At 56.2% G+C, this 21,790-nt stretch overlaps 1 protein-coding gene across 1 annotated transcript in view; it reads left to right on the top strand.

The window, feature by feature from the left end:
- Positions 1-996: 996 nt before the first annotated feature.
- The window catches only part of Padi3 (peptidyl arginine deiminase, type III), a 26,885-nt gene continuing 6,091 nt past the window's right edge, over positions 997-21,790 (top strand). The window contains exons 1-15 of the mRNA XM_013033073.1: positions 997-1,088; positions 7,180-7,360; positions 8,498-8,570; positions 9,409-9,470; positions 10,166-10,283; positions 10,994-11,119; positions 12,019-12,197; positions 12,979-13,082; positions 13,160-13,271; positions 14,722-14,829; positions 16,002-16,153; positions 17,057-17,201; positions 17,295-17,397; positions 20,042-20,121; positions 21,191-21,316. Of these exons, the coding sequence (XP_012888527.1) occupies positions 997-1,088; positions 7,180-7,360; positions 8,498-8,570; positions 9,409-9,470; positions 10,166-10,283; positions 10,994-11,119; positions 12,019-12,197; positions 12,979-13,082; positions 13,160-13,271; positions 14,722-14,829; positions 16,002-16,153; positions 17,057-17,201; positions 17,295-17,397; positions 20,042-20,121; positions 21,191-21,316 (1,761 nt within the window). The remainder of the gene's footprint in view (positions 1,089-7,179; positions 7,361-8,497; positions 8,571-9,408; positions 9,471-10,165; positions 10,284-10,993; positions 11,120-12,018; positions 12,198-12,978; positions 13,083-13,159; positions 13,272-14,721; positions 14,830-16,001; positions 16,154-17,056; positions 17,202-17,294; positions 17,398-20,041; positions 20,122-21,190; positions 21,317-21,790) is intronic.

The raw sequence follows: 21,790 nt of genomic DNA, 5'->3' as shown, positions 1-21,790 counted from the left end.
CACATTGGAGTGCCAGCAGTCTTGGCCAGGTCCAAGACAGCTCAGCCAGGCTGGTGAGGCAGGACGAAGCCCCCTCTGCGTGTGTCATCCAGGCTGTAAGGAAAAGGCTGGCGTTGCTCTAGGCTGGTCAGAAGGTTTTAGAGCCTGCAGGCCTAGCTACACAGGAGGCTAGGTCTGTCTGAGGATTGCTGTTTGAAACCAGCCTGGGCAGGAAGGTCTGTGAAACTCTTATTTCCAATTAAACGTAAAAAGCCTGAAGTGGAGGTCTGGCTCAAGCAGTGAAGCATCAGCCTTGAGCAAAAAAGTTAAGCAAATCTGCCGGGCACCAGTGGCTCACACCGGTAATCCTAGTTACTCAGGAGGCTGAGGTCTGGGAAAGCCAGCCCGGGCAGGAAAGTCCGTAAGACTCTTACCTCCAATTAACCACCAGAAAACCAGAAGTGGCTCTAAGTGGTAGAGCGCTAGCCTTGAGTAAAAAGAGCTCAGGACAGTGCCCAGGCCTTGAGTTCAAGCCCCCAACTGATTTTAACAAAAGAAAAAGTGCAAATCCCTGAGTCTGAGCCACAGTACTGGTGCACGCACGTGTGTGGGCAGGCACACACACACACACACACACACACACACACACAGGCTTTGGGGGGGGTGAGGAAGGGTCCACATCACTGCCTCATGTCTCTGCACACCCTCCTCCCTTTTCCCCAACAACCCCTCCTGCCTTGGCCTGCGGGGACTTGCTCCCCTTAGATCTAGGAATTAACTCCCTGCATGCCCTAGGTGAGTGCAGCAGGTTCATATGCAAATATGGGGGCCTTTCCAGCCAATCCTGAAGAGACGATTGGCTCTTGGGCATCTAGGAAGGGGCTGAGCTTCCAGGACTAAAGCCAATGAGCTTGTGCCCAGGGCCGGAGGGGTGGGGCTAGGGACTTTTAAACCACTTTCCAAGGGGGCCCATGGGCAGTGCTGGGTTTGGTGGCCCGAGCCCAGTCCAAGGTCAACATGTCTCTGCAGAGGATGGTGCGTGTGTCCCTGGAGCACCCCACCAGCGCCGTGTGTGTGGCTGGTGTGGAGACCATCGTGGACATTTACGGGTAAGAGCCAGAGGCCCTGGAGGTTTGTGGGTCCTTGGGACCGATGCCCAAGGGCTCTCCCTCCTTGGAGCATGTAGGGGCCAAGGCCTGGCTGCCCATTCCCCTGACTTGGCCTTAAAACAACTGCCAGTTGGGGATACTTGGACCCTTGCTTTTATCCGCTGAATTAGGATGGGGCTGGGGACAGAAAGGCTGGAGGGATGCACAAGAGACTCATGGGGGCTGAGGTGGGTCTTGGGGATTGGAAGCTGCAGATGTCATGGGGCGCTGGGCAGCTTGTTCAGAGATCCTGTAGGCTGGGCTGGGGGTCTGCCTGGTGACTCCGGAACAAGTTCAGGTGCCCACTTGCACCCGCTGCCCCTTAGCGTATGAGCTTGAAACCGCATACGTCATTTTTTAAGAAAGATCCTATCTGCTTGTCTAACATTTCTGGGGATGGGGAGTGAAAGAGGTCACTCTAAAATGTAAAACTCTATAATCTGTTCTGAACACAGCCCTCTGGCTGGGTCTTGCTGTGGTCATCTCAGTCTGATAGATGGGCAAGTTGAGGCACAGAGAAGGTGAGCCATGTATTTGAGTCACACAGTAACCAGTGGCAGAGCTCAGATCCAAAGCCACCCACCGGCTTGCTCAGACCCTCTGCTTCCAGCCAGATGCCAGCTGTGGTCTCAGATCCCTTTCCCCCCTCTCTCCTTCAATTGTTCCTGGGCCTTTATGGTTTAGGAGGTGGGGCCTTTCTCTGTGTGTCTCTCTCTGTAGGCAAAGAGGGTGTGGCTAGGGGCTTAGGAGCCAGGCCCTGGCTTCTAGGATTTGAGGAGTCTGGTCTGGAGCTCAGCTCTGGATGGAGGGTGGGGGGAGTGTGTGACCCCTGTGACCAGAGTCCCCTCTCCTCAGCAGCCTCCTTGGCCTGGACCTCCTAGAGACCAGAACCACCTCCACCCTGCTGTGACCATCCCCAAAGGGTTTTCCAGATGTGTCCGGCTAAGCCCTACCAGGCAAAGCTACCTACTCCTGGAAAACAAATATCCTAGAATAAGAGTTTAGAAATGGAAGTGAACTGATCAGGAAGCCCAGATGCCCCAGATGAGAGGGCAGGAGTGAGTGGCTGGTGATGGGAGGACACCAAATCTAGAATGGGTGGAGCCCAGCCGGGAGCCAGGTGCTGAAGCCTGGCTGAGGGCAGGTGGGCTGGGACAAGAGGGGAGGGATGGGAGGGAGGAGGGAGCCATGCCAGCTGGCCCTGTGTGCCCGTGGGAGTGACTCACCCCCCTGACCAACTCGTGCCCATCGGGCAGATAGGTCTCCAGTCTGACCTGTCCAGGAAGCTGGGCTGGATGGAGGAGGATGGAAGAGGGCTTGGGGCAGCCGGTGGTGGGGCAGGCTGTCGGCCACGGGGAAGGCCGGGAGTAGGACAGCCATGGGCTCCAGCTTCTTCAAGGGGAAGATCCGTGGACCCCAGGGAGCAGCCTCCCCGTCCCCAGGTGGTGGAGACCCGCACCATTCATCACCTGTTTTGTTGGGTCCTTGTGCGAGCTGGACCTAGAGACACACACGAGGGGCCCTGTCCCTCCCGGGGTGCGGTGGGGTCTTGGAAGGCTGGCGATGGCAGGGGTGATGGACAGTCCTGGGTGTGGCCATGGGTGTGGGAGCTCCTCAAGGCGGTGACTTTCCAGCTGCCTGACCTTGGCAAAGCCAACGTCAGCGAGGACTCACACTTTCCCTGGCCAGATTTCCCAACGAGCCAGTGCCGTGTGCTGTCACCCCTCCATGTCATAGGTGAGGAAACTGAGCACAGAGAGGCTGAGTCACTGGCCCACGGCCACTCAGCATGTTGAACACTCCACCATGAATAGACTCCAGGATCACCAAACCCTCCAGGCTCTGGCTGGCTTGGGGACGGGGACCAGCCCATGCCTCCCTGGGAGAAGGAGCAGGGGGCCGAGCCGTCGGGAAGGGTCCTGGAGGAGGTGGACAGCCAGAGCCTTGAAGGGCCAGCCTAGGCCACTCCCAGGGCCATGGACTCCCCTGTCCTCTGCCTCCCCCCCAGAGAGGTGCAGGGTCTGGCCCCCAGGCGGGAGTCTTGGAAGGGTAGAACCCCAGAGGGAGAGAGGAGTACACAAGGGGCTGAGCCTCGTGGAGCCCCTCCCAACCAGGCCTCTTGGTGCTGTCAAGGTGGGGTCTCAGGCTGGGAAAGCTGTCTGTCTGGCTTCTGGCCACCCGGCAGAGTCATGCTCCCAGCTGACTTGGGGCTGGGTCCCCAGGTCCACCAGGATGGGCTGGGGCATGCAGCTGGGCAGATGCCCTGTGGTCATGGCTTGCCCTGTGGTGGACCACCCGTGAGATTTACCACCGGCACTGGCCCCACGGGTGTTCACCTGCCCAAAGTGACCAGCTCAGGGGGATGGGATGAGTTAGGAGCACTGTGGGACAGGACACAGACAAAGGGTCCATCATTACTGGAGAGAGAAAAGCCGAGGCCCAGAGGGGCAGGGACTCACCTAGAAGGGGTCCTGGGGTCCCCGGGGGGAGCTCCCGGCTGGCAGACTTGATCCACGACCCCATGAGCCCACTGAACGTCTGTACCCCATGAGCAAGGGACCCCAGAACTGTCAGGGCTCATCTGCCAGGCTGCAGAGAGAGCTGAGCCCAGATGTCTCTAAGAAGGGACAGCCTTGACCTTGAAGGTGACCTTGAGGGCATTCACCTTGCAATGACCTCAGGGAGCAATTCCTTGGAAAGGCCAGAAGGCAAGGCCTTAGTCCACCATTAAGACCCAGTGGGGGAAGTGGTGCCGTAGCTCAAGTGGTAGAGCACTCGCCTTGAGATGAAGGGCTGAGGGACAGCGCCCAGGCCCAGAGTTCAAGCCCCACGGCCGACCAAAAAAAAAAAAAAAACTTGACTCATATTTTTAGCCGGGCGCTGGTGGCTCACACCTGTAATCCTAGCTACTCAGGAGGCTGAGATCAAGTGGTAGAGCGCTCGCCTTGAGCTGAAGAGCTGAGGGACAGCGCCCAGGCCCAGAGTTCATGCCCCCACGACCGAAAAAAAAAAAAAAAAAAAAAAGGCCCAGTGGGAAGATGGTTATATGTAAGCATTTATTTATTTGGTGGCACTGGGGTTTGGGCTCAGGGACTTTGCTACCATTTGAGTCACATCCTCAGACCTTGTGTTTTTAGTTTTTGGTGGTTTTTGTTTGTTTGTTTGTTTTCCTTTTCGGATAGGATCTTGCGATTAAACCTAGGCTAGCCTTGGACCTCCTCCTACCTCTACCACTCTGGTAGCTGGGAGCAGAGGCATACGCCAGCAGTCCTGGCTCCATTGGATGTGTCATGGTAGGAAGATGGCTGCCGCCGGCCTCTTTTAAGGAGGATCCTTCCTTCCGTTAGCAGCTTTCTTTTAAGGAACCACGCCTGGGATGAGCTGGCGGCCTCCTCTTCTCTCCAGTGGAGGTTTTCTACCTCTGGCTACACAATTTGAGTCATCCAGGGTCTTAAAAAAAAAGTATTGCAGGCTGAGGAAGAGCATTTGTCTGGCATGCATGAGGCTCTGGGTTTAGTGCCCAGTGCCTCAAAAGAAAAAGAAACAGCTCTCGGGTTTCCCTCAGAGAATACGGCTCACTGGGCACTGGTGACTCACACCTGGAGCCTAACTCCTCAGGAGGCTGAGGTCTGAGGATTGAGGTTGGCAGCCAGCTGGGGCAGGAAAGTCCAAGAATGAGACTCTTATCTCCAATTAGTCACCAAGAAGCCAGAAGTGGAGCTGTGGCTCAAATGGTAGTATTAGCCTCCAGTGAAAAGGATAAGGGACAAAGCCCAGGCTCTGAGTTCAAGTCCTAGGACCAGTGTGCACTCATACATAACACACACACACACACAGTGTGTGGCTCACGTCACCTGTCGGGGGTCCCTGGGGTCTGTGTCAGGTTCCTGAGATGCCTGTTCCCAGCCTGGGGCTGGGAACTGCTGGCCCCCGTTGGGAAGGAGAATGACTCAGATGCCCAAAGGCAGCTTCCTGGAGCCAAGAGCCTTGGGTTTTGCTCCTGTCTCTGTGGCTGTGTTGTTCTGAGCAACTCTCTGCTCCTGTCTGGGCCTCCCTGGAGTTGTCCTTATGGTCAGGGGGTGTGGGGTGGAGGGAGACCAGCCTGGCCAGGCTTTCTGAGCAACCCGCCCTTGGCTGTGCGGCCATCAGAAGGGGCTCACTGGCAGCACTGTGGATCTGGCCTGAGGTTGGCCAGCTTAGAGGTGTCCCCATCCTGATTTGGGGAGAACTTTCAGATGCTCGCACTGGAGGGTCTACAGTCCAGGAAACACAGATGCCTCCGTTCCCACAAAGCCTCCCTGCTCCTAGGCTGGCTGGAGAGCCCTTGGGCAGTCCTGTGTGGTCAGTTCCCGCTATGCCAGGAGCACTGTCTGGATTAAAGCCACCCACATGCCATGGTGGGCACTCGGCCCCACTGGCAGCCTGGCCCTCAGGAGGGTGGGTGCCCAGGGGAGGCTCTGGATGCTTCCCTTGTCTCCCAGGAAGTGGGAAGTCTGGATCCTGCTGAACCTGATGCAGGCTTTTCTCCCCGCAGGCTTTGGTCATCACAACACAGGGCTTCTGTGTCAGGCCATGAGAGTAGACTTGGAGTCTGGAGCCCCCTACTTTCTCAGCAGCCTATCTCCTGGGCCTCGGTTTCCTAGCAGTGAAATGAGGCCATGACTGTCTCTCATTCCAAGGGCATTGTGCTCACTCACACCTTCCATTTCCTCCTAATCCCCACCGGGCAGGTGTGGACTCTGAGGCTGGGGGGGGGGGTGAGGGCGCTGCTGTCTAGCCAGTGGCGGGGTGGGATTTGAACCAAGGCTGCCTGGCCTCAGGAACCACAGCCTTCCTACCCTGGCGTAGTTCCATTGTGGGGCCTCTCCTGCTGGGAGCCATCCTTGGCTCCATCTGCGCCTCACCTTGGATGCCTCACCTTGGATGCCTCACCTTGGATGCCTCACCTTGGATCTCTTGGCGTTTGGGACTCAGCCCTTCCCTCAGAGCCCTCTCCTCCAGGAAGCCTCCCCAGCCCTCCCCGCTTGCAGCCGCCTCCTGTGCCCAGCTCCATAATTGACTATAATAGTGTCCTTCCCACCCTGATCAGTGAGCCTCGGGACTGCCCGTGGGGTTGGCTGTCATTATCCCGTGTTACAGGCAAAGAGACTGGGCCGGAGGCCCGGTGACTGAGTCAGTGTCACCTGCTGCGGCGCCACCCACCCCGCCTCCACCTGCTTCCACGGTCTGGTTCTGAGGCCCTCCTTCCCCAGCTCGGCCCTTGGGAAGTCACCCACATTGGAGCCATGTCCTGGCCTGGCAAAGGCTTCTCCTGGCTTCCCTGGGGGCCCCCGGTCTCTCTCAGAGGAGACGGGCTTCAGTGCCCCACACCCAGGGCATGGTGCCTGGAAATGAAGGGGCTTCCACACCAGACACCCTCTCATGGACACCGGGACAAGGCCAGGGGTCCCCTCAAGAGCTTACTAGCTTCCTCAGTCACTTCAGCCACCCTGGGAGAGGGAGGCTGAGGCCTCTGTCCTCCATGTCTTTCTGTCTCGGACTTCCTCTCCATCTCTCTGGGTCTCTCTGTATGTTTTATTGCGGTGCTAAGGATCAAACCTAGGCCCTCATGCGTGCCAGGCAGGCGCTCCCTGCCCCTCCGGGTCATGGCTCCATCTCTGTCTCCGTGTCCCCTGCCCTGCCTCTGGCTCTCTATGTCCCCTGATGTGGGCTGGCCCGCCCTCCCCTGGGCAGCGCAGCCGGAAGCCAGCTGGCCCCAGCCTTGAAGGCCCCATTGGAGGGCCCAGGTGTGGGGCTCAGCGCTGTCAGGCTACGTCTCAGAAGCTCCTCCTCATCCTGAATTCCACAGACGCAATTAAGAATCGCTCTCTGTGGGCACCTGCCCCGGATATCACACGAGCATACATTTATATGAAAACAGTTACATGTCACGGACCCATGCCAGGGCCATGGGCAGTCTGGGCTGTTTTTGTTTTCTGCATCTGGTGACCCTGCTTGGAAGGAGGCACCCGGCTGGCCCCGGATCCCTCCCCACGCTCCCTGTTCTTCCCAGGTCTGTCCCCGAGGGCACAGAGATGTTCGAGGTGTACGGGACCCCGGGCGTGGACATTTACATCTCCCCCAGCCTGGAGAGCAGGCGGGAGCGCGCCCACAACCGGCGGTGGCATTTCAACCAGGGGCTGGAGATCATCGTCCTCATGAACTCCCCGAGCAACGAGCTCAATGACAGTCACGTGAGTGGTCCAGGCCTGGTGGGTAGGAGGAGGTCCCCAGTCTCCCCCCCCACTTCCTGTGGTGGACCCCAGGAGCTAGGCTGCTGGAAGATCCCAGCTCTGAAAGTCACGAGCTGACCCCATACTGTGTGTGCTTGGGCCAGTCCTCGCCTATGTCTCTGAGGACAGGGGTTGATTAGACGATCTCTGTGCTCTGAATGGAGGACAGAGTGGAGACTGAGGGGCAGCCCTGCCCTTTCTAGTACTGTTTCTCCAAGGGGCTTCGCTCTCCCGCTCCACCTCCTCCTGACCCCATTTGTGTGGTATGGGGGGGCGGAACTCCACATCTGTCTCCACATCCCCCCTGCCCTTAGCTGAAGTGGGGAGCCTGAGGTAGGGACCCATTTTTGCAGATGAGAAAACTGAGGTAGCTCAGAGAGGTGAAGGGTCTTGGCCAGACTCACAGAGAGCCCCCAGAGGTGCCGCCTGCCTCCTGCCCAGGCCACTCAGTCCCACAGCTAGCACCCACCTGCTGCTTCTCTTCTCTCCCTCCCTCCCCCACTCTGAAGTCTGGCAGCCCCTGGGGGGCTGAAGGCAGGGCCTCCCACTTGCCAGGCCAGTGCCCCCCCCACGTAAGCCACGCACCCAGCCCTTTGTTGTTGTTGTTGTTTGCTTTAGTAATTTTTCAGATAGAGTCTCATGCTCTTTCCCTGAACCACCCTCCTTGGAGACTATTCTTTTTTTTTTTTTGGGTCCGGTCGTGGGACCTGAACTCTGGGCCTGGGCGCTGTCCCTCAGCTCTTCAGCTCAAGGCTAGCACTCTACCACTTGAGCCACAGTGCCACTTCCGGCTTTTTTCTTTTTGCTTATGTGGTGCTGAGGAATCGAACCCAGGGCTTTGAGCATGCAAGGCAAGCGCTCTACCACTGAGCCACTTTCCCAGCCCCTTGGAGACTATTCTTAAACCCTGCTGAGTCTAAAACTCATCCTTTGGCCAATGATAACATTGAGAACCACCCCCCTGCAAGAGAACTGGGGCCGCATCAATCACACAGGAGCTCCTGGTGGGGCTGGGGAGGAGGCTCCCCAGGGGGTCTCTGGAGGCCATCTGTGGGCGGGGTGCTTGGCTCCAAGCAACTGTGAGCCACGTCTCTGCAGGTACAGATCTCCTACCATGCCAGCCATGAGTCTATGCCCCTGGCCTATGCTGTGCTGTACCTCACCTGTGTTGGTAAGCAGGGCTCGGCTGAGGGGGTGGCGAGGGACAGGGAGGAGATGCCTGAGAAAGATCCTAAACGAGGTCTTTCTTAAAGTAGTAGTTGTGTGTGTGCATACATGCATGCATGCATACATGCTGGTCCTGGGGCTTGAACTCAGGACCTCAGTGCTATCCCCAAGCCTTTCTTGCTCAAGGCTGGCTCTCTACCCCTTGAGCCACAGCTCCACTTCCAGCTCTTTGGTTGTTAATTGCAGAGAAGAGTCTCATAGACTTTCCTTCTTGGGCTGGCTTTGAACTGGGATTCTCAGATCTCAGCCTCCTGAGTACCTGGGATCCCAGCGCCAGGCTCATTCTCAGTTCTCTAAGAAGCAAAGACATTTTGTAGGTGGAGGAAGGTTGATTCTGACCCCCAAATATCCCATTGGTGTTTTAAGATCTCCCCCTGTTTTCAGGAAGCGTGCTGAAGCAAGGTGTGTGTGTGGGGGGGTCTAACTAGCTGCTGGGCCGAGGCTCAGGGTAGCCATGCAGTCAGGAGGTGGCAGAGGCCAATTCCTGTCCAGCCCCCACCTCCACTCCCCACTCACAGGAGATGAGTCAGCTTTATAGAGGTGGAGAATGTACCAAGTGACTGAGCTCAAACCTGGGGTGGGCCGCAGACAGCAAGGGCTCTGGAGGTGCAAAAGAGGGAGCAATCACAGTTGCCTTCCTGGAGGATGCAACCTTTGGCTACAGCCAAAGAGGCTCCCAAGGCCTCTCTCCCCATCCTAGAGATGGGTCCTCCACTTCTGGGTGTGTCTGCTGGGAGGGGGTGTAGCTTGGACTCACCTGCTGCCTCTCCATCCCCTCAAAGACATCGCCCTGGACTGCGACCTCAGCTGCGAGGACCGGCAGGACCGGAACTTCATGGACAAGGTGGGTCTGTCCCCTGGCACCCCGACGGGGCGGGGAGGGGGGAGTGCAGGGTAACCCTGCTGTACGCCAGGGGCAGAGGGAGGGGCCCTCATGACCCTTGTAGCTGAGGGGCCCAGGGCAGGAATCTTTAGCAACAAAATGATCACCAGTTCTTAGCCCTGGAGAGGCCTTGGTTTGTTGCGGGGAAAGTTCCAGATTTCTTATCTAAACAAAGAGCTGGCAAACTTTAATAAATAAATAAATAAAGCCGGATGGTGAGATTGCTGTCTCTGGGGGCCATGCTGTGTGGATTCTCCCATGGGGGAGGGGAAGCAGCCACAGTTAACGTCTACACGGATCACGTGGCTGTGTCTAGTAAAACTTTATGTATAAAAACAGACCCTGGGTGGCAGTTGACCCATGGTTTCTAATGAGCGGGTATCTAGATGCAGCTGGGAAGGACTCTTATCACATATGAAGCTCTCAGAGATCTTTGGAGCCAACTCTGGGGGCAACCAAGAGCGTTTGGGGGCTAAAGGAGAAGGGCAAGGGGGCCTGGGAGGAAGGGGTGCAGAGGGAGGGTGTGGCTGAGAGGGACTGGTTGGGGTCAGAGGGGAGGAGGGAGGGGGAGCAAGGGTGAGATCTGTGGACTTGGGCTGCGGGGAGGAGGCCGGGTGTGGCTGCTGCCATCACAGGCTGCGTCTTCTCTTGGGCAGCGGCAGTGGGTCTGGGGTCCGGAGGGCCATGGCGCCGTCCTGCTGGTGAACTGTGATCGGGACAACATGGATGGCAATGGTCCGGATAACTGGGATGAGCACGTGAACTGCCTGCAAGGTGAGGGGCGGGGGCCACTGTGAGGCCTTGTCCAGGACCCCAGGATTAGAACCCAGAGTTCCAGGCCCCCAACACAACAGCTGGTCAGCTGGCCCCTGACCTTCCCCATGGCCCTGGGGCCAGCGGGCCTCACACGGGGACACACTCCAGCCACAAGGCGCCCACCATTGTTTTCCTCCAGAGCAACACGAGGCTAAGCTTGCTCGAGCACCTGCCATGTAGCAGGGCCTCACCCCTGACCCCCCAAGTTCTTCTTTAATCATTTAAGTGGTTAAGGTGTCATTGCCAGCCGGGTGCTGGTGGCTCTCTCCTGTCATCTTAGCTATTCAGGAGGCTGAGATCTGATTGTATTTTGAAGCTAGCCGGGACAAGACAGTGGATGAGACTCTTATCTTCAGTTAGCCACCAAAATAGCCAGAAGTGGAGGCTCCAATGGCAGAGCACTAGCTTTGAGGGGAAAAAAGGCTCAAAAGCTAGCACTCAGGCCCTGAGTTCAAGCCCCAGGACTGGCACTAAAAACAACAACAACAAGAAGAAGCAAGGGTGCTGAGGGTCAGGGGTCAGGAAACTCCCCTCAGTAACAGAGTCAGTCTGTGGCTGCCCCTGCCAAGCCCGGGTCAGGCCTCCTTCCCTCTGCCTGTACCTCTGGCCTGTGTGCAGGCCCAGGGCCCCGGGCCCTCTCAGCCGCTCCTCCTCTTCCTGCCTCACAGACCTGGAAGACATGTCCATCATGGTCCTGCGGACTCAGGGCCCTGCTGCCCTCTTTGACGACCACAGACTTGTCCTCCATACCTCCAGCTTCGATGCCGAGCGGGCCCGGGTCTTCCACATGTGCGGTGAGCCTGGGGAACCTTGTCCACCTCCCAGCCTCGGCCCGGCTGGGCGGCTCTGAAGGGACTTAGGTCAGGCGCTGGGAGATGCCCTGGGGAGAGAGGGGGTCATAAGTGGGTGTGTGTGCATGCCAGTCCTGGGACTTGAACTCAGGATCTCAAACTCTTTCTTCCTTAGCTTCTTAATCAAGGCCGGTGCTCTACCACTTGAGTCACATACACCTCCACTTCTGGCTTTTTGATGGCTCATTGGAGATAAGAATCTCGGGGATTTTCCTGGATGGGCTATCCTTAGATCTCAGCTTCTAGAGTAACTAGGATTACAGAGCTACCAGTGCCTGGCTACAAATGGAGTCTTTTTGTTGTTGGTGGTGGTGGTCCGGGGGCTTTAACACAGGGCTTGGGCATTGTCTTAAAGCTAGCACTCTACCACTTGAGCCACAGCACTATTTCTGGCTTTTTCTGAGTAATTTATTGGAAGTAAGAGTCTCATAGACTTTACTGCCCTGTCTGGCTTTGAACCACAATCCTCAGATCTCAGCCTTCTGAGTAGCCAGGATTATGGGTGTGAGCCATCAGTGCTTGGCTTATGGAATCTTTTTAACGCAAATCTACATGCACATTTTTTAAATAGAAAACAGACTAGAATTAGCATAGCTGGCTTGGGATCATTTCAGTGTTGACTCTTAGTGAGGGAGCTCTTTCTTACCAGAGAAATCTGGGTCCTGGAATACCTTTTCTTTGTCAAGGCCCAGGGGATGGAAGATGTGGGGGTCTATAATTGTGTGTGTGTGGGGGGGGAGGATGTTCAGCTCACATGTCCCTCATGCTTCTGAGAGGTCAGGGGTCAGGCTTCCCAAAAGTCACAGCTGCCTCTCCCTCCCTCTTCCCCTCTCCCTTCCCAGGACCGGAAGACTCATGTGAGGCCTACAGGTGTGTGCTGGGCCAGGACAAGGTGTCCTACGAGGTCCCGCGCCTCAGTGGAGAGGAGGAACGCTTCTTTGTGGAGGGCCTCTCCTTCCCCGACGCTGGCTTCCCAGGCCTTGTCTCCTTCCATGTCACCCTGCTGGATGACTCCAATGAGGTAGGGGTGGCTGGGCAGAGGTGAGGAAGAACATCGCGGTGTGAGTGGCCCCAGGCTTCCTGATGTCTTTGCTGGGTGAGAGTGAACTCAGGGCTTGGAACTCACGAGGCAGGTGCTTTACCACTGCACCGCGACTCCAACTTCTTTGGCATTTAGTTTTGAGTTAAGAATCTTTGTTCAGGCTGGTCTCAGACCACACCCAACCTCAAATCTCTCTCTCTCCTCTCTCTCTTTAATGCGGCTATTGGGGTTTGAACTCTGGGTCTTATACTCTTGTGCTTTCCTTCTACACTCAAGGCTGGTGCTCTACCACGTGAGCCACAGCTCCACTTATGGATCTGGGGTGGTTAATTGGAGATAAGAGTCTTATGGACTTTCCTACCTGGGCTGGCTTTGAACTGCAATCCTCAGATTTCAGCCTCCTTAGTAACTAGGATTATAGATGTGAAACACTGGTGCCCAGCTCAGGTAGTTTTCTTTTCTTTTCTTTTTTTTCTTTTGGTCAGTTGTGGGGCCTGAACTCTGGGCCTGGGCACTGTCCCTCAGCTCTTCAGCTGAAGGCTAGCTCTCTACCACTTGAGCCACAGCACCACTTCCGGCCTTTTCTGCTTATGTGGTGTTGAGGAATCGAACCCAGAGCCTCATGCATTCGAGGCAAGCACTCTACCACTGAGCCACTTTCCCAGTCCCTCAAGTAGTTTTCTTAGGAACTGCAGAGTAGAACCAGGACTCCCATGGCCACTGGGCTCCAGGTGTGGCTGCCCTCCCCCCTCTCCTGCAGTATTTCTCCGAGTCGCCGATCTTCACGGACACCGTGGTGTTCCGAGTGGCGCCCTGGATCATGACGCCCAGCACCCAGCCGCCCCTGGAGGTGTATGTGTGCAGGTGAGTCTGGGCCAGCAGGGCCCTCACCCTGGTGACTTGTTGCCAGCTCTGAGCCACTGCCTTTGCCTTGTCCACAGTGTGAGGAACAATAGGGGCTTCGTGGAAGCGGTGGCAGAGCTGGCCAGGATGGCTGGCTGCAAGCTGACCATCTGCCCGCAGGCTGAAAACCGCAACGACCGCTGGATCCAGGTAACCATGGTGATGGGCAGCCCCCGCCCTTCGGGCACGTCAACACCGTCCTCAGGAATGCCGGCCTGCCCTCCTTGGGGAGAAATGCCAGGAGGACCCGGGTGCTTTCACAAGATTGCTCTTTCTAATCTGAGACCTACAGCCCTTGTTCCAGAACTTTCTGGAAGCCAGGTACTCTGCTGCTGGCTTTGATACCCCTCAACTATCCAGACAGGGCTGGCACTGGGCTAGATGGTGGCGGTGTGGGGCACCTGTTCCCTGCCCCTCGGCAGCTGAGCCGGAGACAACTCGTCCCCCTGCATCTGGAGATATTTTGGTTCTCACTAAACCTCCTACAGTGCTCATGACCAGCCCACAGAGAAGCTTCTGGTCCAACGTGTCACTAGTGTGGCACTGAGCAGCCTGATACAGTGAATGATGGTTCCCAGATCCCTTAATCAAGGATGTAGCTGGATGCTAAGGGTACTAACCAACCTGCTGCGGAAAGAGAGGCAGCTCCAGGGGGTGTGGCCTCCGGAGGGTGGGGCCTTGGGGTGGGTCTCAGGGTAGAGGCCAATGGAGTAGGACCTCCAGGGGAGGACTTCTAGGGGGAGGAGCCTCTGGGGTAGGGGCCAATGGAGTGGGACTTCCAGGGGGAGGAGCCTCCGGGGTGGACCCCAAGGCCAGGTCCTTGAGGGGCTAGGCCAGCAAGGGGTGTGATCATCTGTGCTGAAGCAGATCCCGCAGACATGTGGATAATGGCTTTCTGCCAGGCCTATGTAGCATCATTTCATCTTGACAACCCCTGTAATTACTCCCATAATTAAGAAACTCACAGGGGAGCTAACACTCAGGCTGCAGAGCTGGTAAGAGCAGTGCTAGTACTCCAGCTGTCCACTACCAGGAGGTTCAAGATGGGGGTCCTGGTGGAGGACCAGTATATGCAAAGGCCCAGAGGCGGAAGGTGGGGGAGGGGGAAAGTGTGGGCTCCCTCTGGTCAGGGCCACGGCAAGAGGTAGGAGACCTTGAATGCCAGGCTAATAGACTTCTGGTCCCTTGGAGATTGGTCTAGTGAGGCTGGGCCAGGCAGGATACTGGGGTGATTCAGCCTGGACCTGGGTTCTGGCTCACTGGCTGTGTACCCCTTGGAGAAAAAGCTATACCTCTCTGTTCCTCACTTCTCTCATGGATTACACAAGGCTGAAAAAGAGCCTCTGCACAAATGTGTCCTGGTGATTAATAGCAGAGCCGAGGGCAGAGTGAGGCAGCCAGCGTGTGTCTCACTGTCCAGGCAGCCAATAGAGGCCCAGCATCCTGGCCTGCGTTTACCAGAGGGCAGGATGCTGCTCTTGGCCTCACCCATCTCCAGGGTCCCTCAGCCTGGCCAGCTAGCAACTACCCCCAAGGGCAAAACAGGCCTGAGCAAGCAAGCTGGCCAGGTGTCCACAACTAGCGTCTCTCTCGTTGTCAGGATGAGATGGAGCTGGGCTACATTCAGGCGCCACATAAGACCTTGCCGGTGGTGTTTGATTCCCCCAGGAACGGGGAGCTGCAGAACTTCCCTTACAAAAGAATCCTGGTGAGTGGGGGGGGTCTCTTCCCCACCATGGGGAGGGGCTGTGCCAGGGCTCAGGGACGGGCACCGGGAGACTCAGGCCTGGCCAGATTCGGAACAGCAGTGACACGTTCATCTCTGAGTTCAAAGAAGTCAGGACTAACTTTGTGTATCCCTTTGTGTATCCTTGTACTCTGATGGGCCTTGTCTGCAGTTCAAGTTCTTGGGCTTTGATTTGTTAAATCTAGCAGCCCTTGAGGGACACCTGGCTGGTACAGCTGTAATGGCAGTGACACCCCCTCCCCCCAGCCTCAGTTTCCTCATTGTGGAGGCTTTGCACATGTTTGTGGAACCTTCATGGAGGCCTGTGAGGTGGCTGGGGGGGAGGGGGAGGAGGGAGGGGTGTCCCCAGTGGGCCAGGGCCGCTGGGAGATAGTAGAACGCAGACAGAGAAGGCAGAGGGGTCGGCGGGACCCCCAGTGGACACAAGGGAGACTTCCTTGGTGCCGCAGGGAATAGGAAGCCCCTCCAGATCCCTACTGGGCCACCTAGGTGCCAGGCGCTGGGCTGGCCCTCCAAGGAGCCTCTGCCTGGGGGAGATGCCAGCTCTCCAGACGTTGAAGGTTGAGTCTCAGAAGCTTCAGGGCTGTGTCTGGTGGGGGTACAGACCCCGCCCCCCTATGTCTTCTGTGACTGGTGTGTTTGTATGTATGTGTGACCAGACAGGGCAGCATTCTGAGGGTCTGAGTGTTTCCCAACTTGGGTACCTAAACACACGTGAAATGTTGCCTAGAGCCAGGCACTGGTGGCTCACGCCTGTAAGCCCAGCTACTCAAGAGGCTGAGATCTGAGGATCGCGATTCAAAACCAGCCTGGGTAGGAACGTTTGTGAGACTCTTATCTCCAGTTAACCACCACCACCCACAAAAAAAGCTGGAAGTAGAGCTATGGTTCAATGGTTGAGAACCAGCTTTGAACAAAAACAGCTCAGGGACAGCACCCAGTCCTTGAGTTCAAGCCCCAGGACTGAGAATATGTATCATTTTGACTAGCTCAACACCCATCTTTGACTTAATATTTTTGCCCAAAGAATGGGAGGCTACTTCGAACCTACATTTTAGGAGCTCAGAGCCCAGCCAGTTCATCCAAACCCTTCCCATCATCCCGTCTCCGCCTGACTCAGTTTCCCCCACCAGGGCTTGGATTTTGGCTACGTGACTCGGGAGCCACGAGACAGGTCTGTGAGCGGCCTTGATTCCTTCGGGAACCTGGAGGTCAGCCCCCCAGTGGTGGCCAACGGGAGAGAGTACCCTCTGGGGAGGATCCTCATCGGGGGTAACCTGCCGGGGTGAGAGGCTCCGGGAGGGGGCGCCGGTTGGGGGTGCTTGGGGAGGAAGGCTGGGGTGGGTCCAGGCTACTCACTTACCCCAAAGTGTGAGCTTGCCCAATAAACAGGGACCCAAGCGATCTGACCTTTCATTGTACAAGTCGGCCCAGATGGCAGTAACATAGATGGACAGACAGACAAACAGACAAACATTACTCTTGTGTGACACAGAACTGCTGTGGAAGAGGAAGGGAATTCTATCATAATGGTTATTGTATTTGTAGAATAGAACAAGACGTGGAGCTAACCAAGTTCAAATCCAGCAAAGCCCCTTTAGGCAGGTTTTGGATCAAGTAATAGATGAATCCAGAGATGTGCTGTGGAGGGTACGGACTGCCCCCAAATGCATGGCACCCGGAGAGGACATCAAGGCAGGCTATGCCTTGGATGCTTTTCAGAAGGCAAAGTAAAAAAGGACGGAGGCTTACAAACAAAATGTGGAAGTTGTGGCTCCTTACAGGATTTGAACTCAGGGCTTTGCACTTGCTAACCTAAGCCATGCTCCTAGCCCTTTTTGCTTTAGCTGTTTTGTTTTTGCAGGTAGGCTCTCATACTTTTCCCCTCGTGCCAGTCTCAGACAGCAATCCTCCTGCTTCTCCCTCCAGTGTAACTAGATTACAGGCACGTGTCACCATACCCAGTTTGTTCTTCTGAGATAACAGAGCGTTGCCCTGGCTGACTTTGAAATGCATTCCTCCCAATCTTTCTCTCTTAAGTAGGCAGGATCGCAGGTGCAGGCCACTGAGACCAGATGCAACACATTTGTAGCCAGATACTGTAGACAGCTCACACGCTTGCCATTCCGTTTCTGCATAGCGTCTTCTTTTTTAGCTAAGTGGCTTTTCCTAACCCCATGGGCCTCAGGTCGAGAGGGCGCAGGGTCACCCAGGTGGTGAGGGACTTCCTCCACGCCCAGAAAGTACAGCCCTTGGTGGAGCTCTTTGTAGACTGGCTGTCCGTGGGCCATGTAGATGAGTTTCTGAGCTTCGTCCCCGCTCCAGATGGCAAGGTAAGCACTGGGTGGCATCCGGGACAGGAGCTGGGGGCGGGGAGGGGGGAGGGGGGAGGGTAGGGCTCAGCTGGGTCTGTCTTCTGCACACAGGGCTTCCGGTTGCTCCTGGCCAGCCCTGGTGCCTGCTTCCGGCTCTTCCAAGAAAAACAGAAGTGGGGCCATGGCCGGGCCCTCCTGTTCGAGGGGATCGTCGGTGGGTGTCAGACCTGGGACCCTCGGTGCAGCTCCCTTGAGTTCCAGGGATGGGCAGGGCGGGTGTGGGGGAGGTGGAGGATCGGCCAGTTTGTGACCTGCGTGTTTGCACCAGGCCTCTGGGGTTAAATGTCTGGGATGGACATCGGAGTACCTTTGTTTTATACGTGATGTTGGATCTGAGTCCGCAGAGAGTGTGGAGCCTCTGCTTCCCATCCTCCTTGCCTCCTTGGGATGAGTTCCAAGGTCCCATTGGGGCATCCTGGCATGGAGGTTTCAGTTCTCCATAGCTTGTCTGCTAGTTGTGGTCTGTGGGAAGGAGAGGAGCCTGGATCCCAAGCCTGCACAGCACAGGGTCTCCTGCAGGGGGCGACAGACTGCTGGTCAGCTGTGGGCAGGCACCCAGAATCCACTGTGGGGGGAAAAAAGAAACAGCTTTGTGTCCGGGTACCTTTTGTGATTTTTTTAAAATTTAATTTTATTTTATTTTTTGTTATACTGAGATTTGAACTCTTAGTTCCTTGCATTTGCTTGGCTTCCTTACTTACTGCTGGTGCTTTACCACTTAAGCCATGCCTCCAGTCTTGCTTCTGGCTGGTTAATTGGAGATAAGAGTCTCACAGACTTTCCTGCCCAGGCTGGCTTTAAGCCAGGATCCCCCAGGTCTCGGCCTCCTGAATAGCTAGGATTACAGGTGTGAACCACTGTGCCTGGCTTTTTGTTTTGGGTTGTTTTGTTTTGTTGGTGCTGGTCCTGTGGCTTGAACTAGGGCCTGGGTGCTATCTCAGCACCCAGGAGCTTTTTTTCCCAAGACTATCACTCTACCAATTAAGCTATAGCTCCACTTCAGGGTTTTGAGTGGTTAACTGGAGATTAGAGTCTCAGGACTTTCTGCCCTGGCTGGATTTGAACTGCGATTCTCAGATCTCAGCCTCTTCAGTAGCTAGGAACCCGTGTGGGCCATGTGCCTGACTTTTACTTTTTCCTGGTTTTTGAACAATGACATGGGAGGATGCCGAGGGGCAGGCTGGCCGGGCCTCAGCCAGCTCTCAAATCTACTCCCCTCCAGCCTATGAGGCTGAGAGTCCCACAGGCCTCTCCCACCGCAGGTCCCACCCGTCTCCAAGCAAAAGGCCACAGCGGGGAGGGAGCCACGGGGAGGAAGCCAGTGCCCTGGACATAATCCCCTCAGCAAGAAAAACCATCACTTCCCAAGTCCTTACCTCTCCACTGTACTGTTCTACCACAATATAGACCCCACAAGGTTGGCTGGGACCCTCATCCAACCTTAGAGATCCTCAAATCCAAGCCAGGTCCCCAGAGCTCATACCTGGCATCCTAAATGCTTGAGAGGCTGAGATCAGAAAGATCACAGTTCCAGGCCAGCCGGGGCAGAAAAGTCATTGTCATATCACGCCAACAGGCAAAGCAGAGCATGGTGGTGTGTGTCTGTCATCCCAGGTACAATGGAAAGTTAAAGAAGGAGGATTACAATCCAAGCATGCAACAAGCAGGAGGCGAATGCAATGCAGGGCTGGAGGTGTTGCTCAGCTACAGGGCGCCTGCCTAGCAACAACAAGCCCCCAAGTTCAAAGCCTAGGACTGCCAAAAGTATCCTCAAATCCACATTTTACTTGCCAATGAGGTGTGTGGGGAAGGCACCTGGCCTCTCCCAGGAAACCAGGTTTCTAGTGAACAAAGCTGGGACAAGCCAGCCAGAGGCAGTTCCCCTGAGCAGGTGGTGCACACGGCTAGCAGGTCACTTACACGAATCAGGCCCGGTCTTTGTGGGTCACAGTCATCATCCACTGACCCCAGGAGAGTCTGGGAAGATTGATCTCTGTCCACCCCCTTCCTACCAGGGCTGAGGCTCCAAGAGGGCAGATGCTGCCCCAGGGGGGAGCTGGGCCTGTGAGGGAACCAAGGGGCTCCCAAGGGGGTAGAAGGATGTGTGTCCCTCTTTCCCCCTGCACTGCTCCAGAGCCCTGGACTCTCAGGGCGCCCATGCTAGCTGTGTGACTGGAGTCGAGTCGTCTGATTGTTCTGAGCTTGGTTTTCCTCATTGGCATGGTAGAGCTGGCGATGCCTACCATGCTGAGGGAGATTTGTGTGAGCTGCCGAACCTCAAGCTTCCGGCCCAGGGCCTGATGGATCACAGCACAGACTGTCCTATGCCAGGGACCCCGCCTCCCCTTCCTTGGCCAGCCCATCTTCACGGGCACCCAGGGGCAGGCATCAGGCTATACCCTAGAGAGCAAGTCAGAGCCTGCCGGAGGTAGAGTCCCAGGACCAGCTAGTTCACTGGGGGCCTCGGGAGGTTGGGTTGGGAGCAGCTGACCCAACTCCTCCATTAGCCAGAAGCTGACTCAGTGAACAGCACCCCAGGGGGCTTGTGAATGACCAATTAAAAGCATCATGACTTCCAGTGAACTCAAATAAAAATCTAAAGGTTATTGCTCAGCCGCCCTGGGACCCTCTCCCCTCCCTCAGATGCTGTGCCCGCCTGGGGCAGGCAGAGAGCGACTGACTCAGCCCAGACCAGCAGCTGTGAACCTGGCCTCTGTCTGGCTGCTTCCTGCAGCAGGGAGCCCTCCTGGAGGCCTGGTTCTTGCCCCACCATGTCTGTCTGTCGGTCTTTTCCACAGGAGAAAGGCGGATCCAGACCATCTCCATCAACCAGATCCTGTCGAATGAGAACCTCATCAGCTTTAACAAGTTTGTGCAGGTAGAGAGGCCGGGGCTGTGAGTGCAGGGTGGACAGGTGTGGGGATCAGAAAGGGTGGCTCGTCTAAAGCTGACAGGTGGGTATAAGGACCCAGGCAGGAGGCCTCCAGGGGCTTTCTTTGCCCTGTGCCACTCACTCGTGACCACCAGAGGGAGATGTGACCTCAAGCGCAGTCTCAGGGCTGGGCAGCCGGTGCTTGCTGGTCCCTGATGGGACACCAAGACCACCAACACTAGGCCAAGAAAAGAAGCAAGGATACCCAAGCCACTGCTGTCCACTTGGGCAGGCTTCCACAGCCAGGGGAGGCGGTGGAGGGTGGGAAGGGGGCAGACCCAGGAAAGATCACACCGGTGGCTCCCACCGGACTTCCTGATGGATGCACGGTGAGAGGACTCGAGGCTGGAGGGTGACAGCCGGCCTTGGGCCCTCCACTGCGGGCTGAGGTGGGGGCAATGACAGGCAGGGAACCCCTCCTCTGGAAGTGGAGCAGGCTGGAGAGATTGTAATTAGGAGTTTATCTTGGGGAGCAGGGTACCGCTTGTCCACAGCGGCAATCCTAGCTACTCAGGAAGCTAGGAGAGGGAGCACTCCGAATCTCCATCTCCAATTAACCAGCCAAATGCTGGACTAGAAGCAGGTAATAGAGTGCCAGCAAAAATAATAATTTATTTTTGGTCCAATCACATGTATACACTTATTAGATATCCAATCAGAGAGGCAAACTTGCTGAACTCAGTCTTATTAAAGGCGGATTGAAATTTGGGACAGATAGAAATCTGGGACATGTCAGTATATAGTGTTTTAAACCATGAGATGGGGAGAAGATTTCCCCTAAGAAGTGAGGGATGTAGAGAAGAGGGTCAAGGATGGGACATTCTGGAACATTCTCACTAGTAGCCCATCTTCTGTGGGTGGGCATTTCTTTTGACCCAGAGGTCCAGAGGTTAGTTTGTGTGGACGGTGGATCTGTAGAAGGGAACCCCTTGCCCCTCCTGGGCCACACGTGAGCCCCCCAACCCCCCCATCACACACTGGCCCAGTCACCCCAAAGCCCCTCTCCCACCTCCAGAGCTGCATTGACTGGAATCGCGAGGTGCTGAAGCGAGAGCTGGGCCTGGCGGACCGCGACATCATCGACATCCCGCAGCTCTTCAAAATGGAGAAGAGGAAGGCCGTGGCCTTCTTCCCAGACCTGGTGAGCCTCCAGTCGGGGGGTCCTGTCAGAGGGAAGAACAGGGGAGTCCATGGAATGGTCAAACAAGGTCACTTGTGGGAAGCCCCGGGTATCAGAGGAGTGAGGGGTGTCAGACCCCCAGATCTCAGCACTGGAGACATCCTACCACAGACGCAGAGATGGCTGAGGATTGCCCCCACTCTCCAGGAGAGGGGATGCTGGCCATCATCTGTCTAAGGACACGTCCCACTGACCCAGTCTGTGTGATAGGAGTTAAAGGGAGGCTCCCACCTGTCATCCTAGCTACTCAGGAGGCTGAGGTCTGAGGATGTGGTTCAAAGCCAGTGTGGGCAGAAAAGCCTGTGAGACTCTTATCTCCAATTAAACAGAAAAAAAAAAGTTGGACAGTGCTCAGGTTCTAAGTTCAAACCACAGTACTGGGAGAGAAAGAGAGAGGGGGGAGAGAGAGAGAGAGAGAGAGAGAGAGAGAGAGAG

The sequence above is a fragment of the Dipodomys ordii genome, unplaced genomic scaffold (assembly GCF_000151885.1).
Source record: "Dipodomys ordii isolate 6190 unplaced genomic scaffold, Dord_2.0 Scaffold6, whole genome shotgun sequence".
NCBI lineage: Eukaryota > Metazoa > Chordata > Mammalia > Rodentia > Heteromyidae > Dipodomys > Dipodomys ordii.
Note: the sequence above shows the minus strand (reverse complement) of the source record. Positions and strands in the feature narration are given on the sequence as shown.